We start from the raw sequence: 8,694 nt of genomic DNA, 5'->3' as shown, positions 1-8,694 counted from the left end.
CACCTTATATTTTTTCCTCTCTTTTTCTGAGTAGTGAGCATAGCTGGGCACGATAACAGAAAACCTTCTTCCCGATAACCGTTAACTGATAATGAAAAACCTTAACGGCGATAACCGATATTCGTTAACTAGAGACACAAATATAGGCGATAACCGATAACCGATACCCGATATAAATCCACAATTCCGATACTAGCTAGCGATAAGTCCGATAGGCGAAAACGATACTATATTGATATTTCAGATAGAATTACATTGATGAATTCAAATTTTCATTATCTGTATGTTAGGAAACTTACAAAACCTTAAAACCACACGATGACACGTACATATCCCATTGAGACCCGAGAGAAAACTACTGAAGGGAATCACTTCAAACTGATATCCCATGACGTTTGTGAGTGAAATAAGGCATCCAGGTACCCAAGAATGGATTTCAGGCCTTAGGTTGCACTAGGGGCACTGGCTATTGGGATGACTCCTGGGACTCCATGCGTTGAAACCATGAATATTTTCTTTACCCCCATGTTTGCAGTTGTATATTTGTTAAGGCTAAATGAATATTTGAATATGAAACAAAATAGTTTATTTCACTATGAATGCATGTTTACTTACAATCCATACTTTCAGATAGTAATTGTATAAAAAAAATTGTGGAAATTGTAGAAAAAAAAGAATGCATAAATTGTAAATTGTATAGAAAAATACATCTATCTTTCTACCGACACTGGCCATGTCTTCCTTAAAGATGAGTAGCCTATTCATGGCAGATATAGTTATAATAAATAAATATCTTCCTGATCCTATTTTTCAGAGGAAAATAAATCTTCATTAGTTTACTCTTCCGAACAAAACTACGTATAGAAAAAAATCACTTATTTATGCAGAAATTTCCTCTTTAAAAATCTAGTTTTTATGAAATAAAGTATTTCTATAACATAGTACAGTAATTGGTATAAATTCTTTTTAGGCTCATCTTTCTATTGATATAGGCCATGTCGCCCTGGAAGAGGGATGACCCATTCGTGACAGACATACACACGTACCTAGGTATCAAAAATAAATATCTTCCTGACCTTATTCTGCAGAGCAAGACTAGCATAACCTGCATTTATTGCTAAAGAAGTTATCCTATCTGTAACATGATACAAAACCTATTTTTATTGGTTTACTCATTGTTACTAGACTATTGAAAAGAATATCGCTTCTGTGCGCAGAAAATTCCTCTGTATAATCCTGTTTTTATTAGAAACTTTCCATAACATGGTACAGTAATTGACATAAGCCTGAAAACTACAATGAGATCCTTTACACATGAAACTCGAAGAAGCAGTTCCTTTTCGCATAGTTGCAGAGAAACACCTTACACCGACAACAGAATGTTCTGGTTCTGTTCCTACAACCTTCCCTACGGCATCTTCTGAATGAATTTTTGTCATCAATGATCACAGGCAGATGGTCTGCATTTCTTTTTCTTTCAGCTCTGCTTGGCAGAGGAGACAAGCCCTGTCTAGCTACCTTTGGGGAAGGTTCAGTTTCTGAATCATTCATATCTGTTGACAAGAGACTTCCATCAGTAGTACTACCTTGACCGTTAGTGGCAGAGTCATTTAGGAAATCACCTGACATTAACTGGTCTGCCAGGATTAGTTTGAAGTCCAAATACTGTTGGAAATTGGACTGTACATCATTCCTATATTCCAGCCAAGAGTTGGCAGTTACAACATCAAGTAAATGTAATGCCACTCTGACAGTCCATTTCTTTGTGCGATTAGGACTACGGTAATAGCCGAGGATTTGGTCATGAACATCAACACCGCCCATGGCACTGTTATATTCCCTTACCACACGGGGCCTCTTTATACCAATGTGGGTTTTGGATGCCTTAGACCAACGTTGGCATACATCTTCATCATCAATGGAAAACTCATTTGAAGCCATTAGTACCATCTTCCTATCATACCAAGCAGTTACAGCCACTTTGTTATCATTTCTTACCTGGCAGTCAGATGCACCTCTGCCCTCCTTGCGTAAGGCTGCCTCCGTCTTTAATTTTTGCTTAGCCTCTTTGGGTACCATGTTTTTCTTAATAGTGCCTGTCCCTCTAAGCCCTCTGTCATACAGGTCACACAACAGATTTGGGCTTGTAAAATATCTGTCAAAAAAGATGCTTGTGCCATCCTCCACACTGCACACAAATCTCAGTACAGCTGTTTCCCCCATTGTGATGTTGGTTCTGTTAGGCTTAACCCTCAACTTTTCAACAATGGATAACAATGCTTCCTTTGTTTGAAATATCTCAAAATCCAATACCATTCCACTTGGGGAAGCTAGCACAAACATTTTCAATCCATCTGGGTAAGGTTTGCCTGGGACATGCTGTCGGATACTGATTCTACCTCTAAAAGGAATCATGCTTTCATCAATACTGACTTTGGATGGCCTTGGCAACTCACAGCAACGCTGTCTTACTGCTTCCAACAGAGGTCTCACTTTCCATAATCTGTCAATTTTCTTGTTCTCTTCCGATACAGTATTATCATCAAGAAATTTCAGTGAATTTCTGAGCTTGAAAATCTATCTCTTGTCATTTTGTCAGCAATCCAAGGGATCCTAGTTTTTGCCTGCCAATACATTTTTATCCTTGGCATCTTTACAATAGACATGGCAAAGCTCATACCTATGAACATAGCAATTTCTCTACAATTTGTATTAATAGATACTCCTGTGGCTTCAATTGACTTCATATTTGTGTACATTGCCATTTCACCCAAAAAATCTTTATTGACATAAGCTAAGAAGTACTCAATTGGTTTCAGTGGGTTGCTAGGTTCCGAATTTTCAGTCGCATTTTGCGTTGCATGATCAATGAAGGCATGATTTCTTAAGTAATAGAATCTCCTTTGGTCACCAGCTGAAGTTGAAACAAAATTCTCCTGGAGTTCCTCTTCAGAATCAGAATCTGAAGAAGTGACAGTGTCTTCTAATCCAATCCGTCTTCCAGAAGTCGTCACTGCTTCAGGAAGCCAATCATCATCTTCATCACTGAAGTCGCTTTCATCGAGAAGATCCAGAAGTGCCTGGGCCGGACAAGCTGCAAACAATGTGTTTTATAACACATTTGTTTCGCATTGAACTTAATCCAATCCTTAATGCAACAGCATCTTTATTCTACATGCAGACAACTCCAAAATACAAGTTGTTAATCTTGTCTCTACAGTTGTACAGAATTTTGTAAAAAAAAAAAAAAAAGGAACAGAATAACCATGTCCAAAAATTATTTTGAACACTGCAATTATATACTAATTCCATTGTGGTACTACATCCATCACAGGAGAATGGTTGCTAACGTTATTAGTAAGTTGGTGCAGAGATCTTGTGAAACAATGCCGTACGGCACCTGCTATAATTATACCATATGAGCTGTACTAGGATGCAGACTGGTATTATTTTAGAAAGGTGCCAAAGGCTTTGGCAATAAAACAAGTGAACTATTGGGAAATAATCATTTTTACAGGATATTTTTCTTCTGTACACTTTCCGTTGCAGGTTACTCCTTTCATTCAAGTGATAAATAGAAATTACCCTAGATTTTTCTCCACAATTCCAGCGAATATAAATAAACCTGGTAGTTTGGAGGGCTAGAAGACCAGGAAAATTGTTAGGTTAGGTTTAGTTAAGTTAGGTTAGGTTAGGTTAGACAAGATTAGGTAATTTCCCTAAACATAGGGAAACTTCCTAAAACTTTGGGAACTGTTTTCCGACGGGCGGGAGTTCCTATTTCGTGTACTAGGCATCAAAATAAAACAGGTGATGCATTTTTTTATTACTTCTTGTCCCACTCCGGTTCTCTAAACATTTACCGGCAGCCTCCGGGAAATTGTTACGTTAGGTAACAGTGGGACAAGAAATAATAAAAATACACCATCCGTTTTATTTTGATACCTAGTACCCGAAATAGGCACTCCCGCCCGTCGGGAAACAGTTCCCAAAGTTTTAGGAAGTTTCCCTAAGTTTGGGGAAATTACCTAACTTTATCTAACCTAACCTATTGACAGTGTTTGACAAGTTAGTGGTATGGTGGTGTAGGTAAACCCAGGATGGAGCAGAAGTACTTTATTACTCTAACGTTTCGATAAGTGTCTTCCTCAGAGAGTAACCTCTCTGCGGAAGACACTTGTCGAAACGTTAGAGAAATAAAGTACTTCTGCTCCATCCTGGGTTAACCTACACCCCCATACCACTAACAATTTTCCTATCACTTGAATGAAATGAGTAAAATGAAACGGAAATTTTACAGAAGAAAATATCCTGTAAAATGATTTCCCTAGTTCACTTTGAGTGATATTGAACAGTCTTTGGCACCTTTCTAAAATAATACCAGTCTGCATCCTAGTACAGCTCATATGGTATAATTATAGCAGGTGCCGTACGGCATTGTTTCACAAGATCTCTGCACCAACTTACAATACAATTCTCTAAGTTTAAGTTCAGCGAAATTGTCTAATCTCATCTAACCTAACCTAACAATTAACCTTTTTTTTTACTTTTTTCTTGACAATAATGTAAAATATGATCATTCAAAAGAATTACAGAATCATTACTATTGTGATACATTTTTAAACATAATGATACCCCACCTCTCCTGGATCTTGCTGTAGCATGAGTCTGTCTGGATGTAGACGGGCCTGGCTCACAGTGGCTACTTGCTGTAGATGATGATGTAGTAGTAGGGTCATCTTGCTCCCTTGGTGGGCAACCTGCAAAGTAATATATTTTTTTAACTTAATGTCGTAGTTTCCCCTCTCGCTCAGTCCTGCATGTCCCGAGCGTCATCGGGATGACGGCGTCATGACACGAGACATTCAACATCTATTTTTTCCCGTAATAATTAGCAAACTTTGGTAAAAACTAGCAAAAGCAAGAAAAAACACTTAATTCATGATGCCAGAATAGGCAGTACCATGAAATAATGACTCATACTAGAGTACATAACAATGCAACAAGAAGCACACTAAATTTCACTCCCCGCGGTCCCGACGTCGTGCAGATGATGCACTTATATTTTGCACCTGTTCACTCATTTTGCACCCTTATTTGCCCTCCTCAAGTACCTACAAAGATGCACAAAGCATTCAAGCTTAATAAAACAAGTGTCTCTAACTTAAACACAAATTGTACGAAGAAAAATAGGAATAGTTACCAGAGCTTCTTCTCCCACGGCGCTTCGGCATGGTTGTTGTTGGTGGAGCCGGCTGTGTTGGCGGCTCAGGAGCCATCAACCAATCAGAGAGCAAGACGTCATCACTGTTGACTGCCTGACGGGCTACAAATCCCTCTCACGCGCCCGCGAACTTTGGAAATTGCGAGATAAGTAGCGTCATCATGATGTCTTCAGGACTCAATGGGATATGGACGGTAATACTAGAAATGCCTGAACCGGTGTTGTGTTATTTGGCGTCCCCACCGTCAAAAATTGTTTACAAACACTGGTCTCTCGTGAACAGTGCATGCTCAGACCAGCAAGCGTAGACCTATACAGTCTCACAAAGATTTTAAGCCGTAATTAAGAGTTGCTGGAAGGTTGAATCAGACATATAGTACAACTACCACCATCCTCGCTGTTTCTAGGACGACACTCTGTACGAGTTGTATTTATATGTACAGAGTGTACGTCGTTCTAGAAACAGCGAGGATGTGGTACTGTATGTTGATTCAGCTTTCAACAACTCTTAATGTGTTAAAAGCATTGTGAGACTGTACAGGCAGGGGCGTTCCTAGACATTTTGGGGCCCGGGGGGCTCATTCCCATTTGGGGCCCCTCTTATGGGGTGAGAGGCGAGCACAATGAGCCAAAGCAGCTGCGGGGTTTAGTGGGGTGCTGTTAGCCCCCACCACCCCACCCCGGGAAAATTTTTAGAATATGAGCAATTGTAGAATCATTTTAAAGGCACTTGTAAATGCAAATTTCAGACATTTTATTTCTTAAAACTAGGTGCACACTGAATAATTGAAGATCCACTTAATCCAGTTAAGCATAATGATAAATGGTAAAAATGAGGATAACAGTAATGTACTCTGATGGCGATATGATGTGGAGGAGTTAAATGAATCAATATTGCTGGAAGGACTCCATTATGTAAAGGGAGATAGATCAGGGTGAAGGAGTTAGAACAGAGTGAATCATGACTGGAGGAGAACAAAGTTTGGGGCAGTAGAACAGAGTGGAAATAAGTTAAACAGTGAAGGAAGGTAGAACAGAGTGAGGGAAGGTAGAAGAGAATGAAGGTAAGGTAGAACAGAGTGACAGGGAGGTAGGACAGTGATGGGAGGAAGTAGAACATATTGACGGAAGGTAGAACAGAGTAAATTGAGGGAGAACATCGAAGGGAGGTAGAAATTAGAATACTGTGAAGGGAAGGCCCGGAAGGTAGAACATAGTGAAATGGTTCAATTGGAGGTAGAACAGAGTGATAGGAGGTAGAACAAAGTGATGGGAGAAAGAACAGAGTGATTGGAGGAAGAACAGAGGGAAGATGTGAAGGGAGGTAGACATGAGTGAAGGGAAGGTAGAATAGAGTGAAGGGAGGTCGAACAGAGTGGAGGGAAGGTAGACCAGAGTAAAGTGAAGTTAGGGAGTTAATTCAATATTGCTGGAAGGAGAAAAAGGAGAGGAAGGACCACAGACCGCTCCGAGATTATAAACGAAACAAAAGCATTGGTATTCAATGGTTAAATTTCGCATTTTGGGGCCCCCCTCACTTTGGGGCCAGGGCATTCAAACAGCCCCCCTCACCCCCCTCAGGAACGCCACTGTGTACAGGTCTACACTTAATGGTCTGAGCATGCGCAGTTCACGAGAGACCAGTGTTTGTACACAAAAGCGCCAGCTTTTGACGATAGGACACCAAATAACACAACACCGGGTGCCTTCAATACCATGACATGCTCACAAACGAATATGGAATATCAAATCTGAGGCAGTGAATAATCATTTTTGGGGCAAAGTTAAATGATTTTTCTCTGATATATTGATTTTTGAGTAGCATAAAAAAAAATAACCTAGTGTTTTAATTTTCATGACCCAAGCATGAAATCTCATCACCGAAGATATTTCATACCCCGAAGTTTTTTCATACAACACCGGGCCACGCATGCGCAGTAAGGAGACAAAAAAAATTTCCTGAGCGGCGGAAAAAGTAGCGATTATCGCTAGTTTGGTTACAAAAGTAACGAAGATACCGATATATATTTAAATAAGTAGCGGATGGTCGATAATCCGATTTTGTTATCAGCGATAAAGTATCGCGATAACTTATCGCGATAACGCCCAGCTATGGTAGTGAGAGGATGAAACTGTTTTGCTCCTATTATTTATTTCTTATTAATATGTGTCGTCACTTTTGTGGGTACTGGATTCTCAGCAACCACTTGCTCAGGAGGTGATCGAGCACCTAAACCAAAACACCTGAACTACATCCTCTTAAGCAGTAATGTTTGCATTATGCACCTGCTGGATTTTAATCTTTATGTGGTGACAGTGTATCGCCCTCCTTCCTACACCCACACTGACAATAATGAACTTGCCCAATGTCTTCTCAACTTCTGTCCTTCGAGGAAGTGCTGATACTCAGCGATTTTAATCTCCCTGCCATTGCCTGGCATCCTAGTGACGCCATGACCATGAACTATCCTCCTGACAAACTCTTTATGGGCCTTCATCACTCTGGGTCTTCACCAGTGGGTAAAGAGCCCGACATTTGTGTCCTCCAGCAACACCAGCGAGAATAATAGGGTGGAAGTTTGCCCCAGCTGTGGCCATTGTCCCATAATTCTACAGTATTACTTTGAAAATAGTGTTGAGGTCAATCTTGTCCATCATGTTAAGTACTCCTGGCATAGATTAAATATAACAAGATAAATGAGTCTCTACAAGATACTGATTGGGATTTTGAATTTTATGATATATCTGTAGATGATATGCTTTCAAGACTAAAGTTTATTCTTACAAACCTTATTGCTAAGTATGTTCCAGTCTCACAAGATCGCCCCCGCCTGCCCCATAGTTCCGTCAACACCCTCCCAACTCCTAAAGACTACCAGGAAAAATGTCTGGTTGGCTTATAAGCAATAGATCAACCTATGGCGAACTCTCCTGCCATTGCTCATCCTAGTGACGCCATGACCATGAACTATCCTCCTGACAAACTCTTTATGGAGCGCCATCACTCTGGGTCTTCACCAGTGGGTAAAGAGCCCGACATTTGTGTCCTCCGGCAACACCAGCGAGAATAATAGGTGGAAGTTTTGCCCCAACTGTGGCCATTGTCCCTTAATTCTACAATATTACTTTGAAAATAGTGTTGAGGTCAACCTTGTCCATCATGTTAAGTACTCCTGGTATAGAGGTAAATATAACAAGATAAATGAGTCACTTCAAGATACTGATTGGGATTTTGAATTTTATGATATGTCTTTAGATGATATGCTTTCAAGACTTAAGTTTGTTCTTACAAACCTTATTACTCAGTATGTTCCAGTTTCTCAAGATCACCCCCGCCTGTTCCGTCAACACCCTTCCAACTCCGTAAAGACTACCAGGGGAAATGCCTGGTTGGCTTATAAGCATAATAGATCAACCAGTGGCAGACACTCCCATCAGGCTCTTCTTGCCCTGGAGCAATTTAATGAGAT

General features: G+C 40.2%; 1 protein-coding gene across 1 annotated transcript; it reads right to left on the bottom strand.

Annotated features, from left to right (window-relative positions):
- Nucleotides 1–823: 823 nt before the first annotated feature.
- Nucleotides 824–5,415, bottom strand: LOC126989121 (piggyBac transposable element-derived protein 2-like). The gene is made up of 3 exons (XM_050847692.1): nt 5,204–5,415; nt 4,641–4,760; nt 824–3,094 (listed from the first exon to the last, which is right to left on the bottom strand). Exon 3 carries the CDS (start codon nt 2,413–2,415, stop codon nt 1,309–1,311), a length of 1,107 nt encoding a protein of 368 aa, XP_050703649.1. The 5' UTR covers nt 2,416–3,094; nt 4,641–4,760; nt 5,204–5,415; the 3' UTR covers nt 824–1,308.
- Between the last annotated feature and the right edge of the window lie 3,279 nt (nt 5,416–8,694).

Source organism: Eriocheir sinensis, unplaced genomic scaffold (assembly GCF_024679095.1).
Source record: "Eriocheir sinensis breed Jianghai 21 unplaced genomic scaffold, ASM2467909v1 Scaffold106, whole genome shotgun sequence".
Lineage (NCBI taxonomy): Eukaryota > Metazoa > Arthropoda > Malacostraca > Decapoda > Varunidae > Eriocheir > Eriocheir sinensis.
The sequence above is the reverse complement of the archived record's forward strand: the minus strand, read 5'-3'. Positions and strand labels throughout refer to the sequence as shown.

Coding starts and splice junctions, on each gene's coding strand:
- LOC126989121 (XM_050847692.1), bottom strand. CDS start 2,415: ATGATTCCTTTTAGAGGTAGAATCAGTATCCGACAGCATGTCCCAGGC.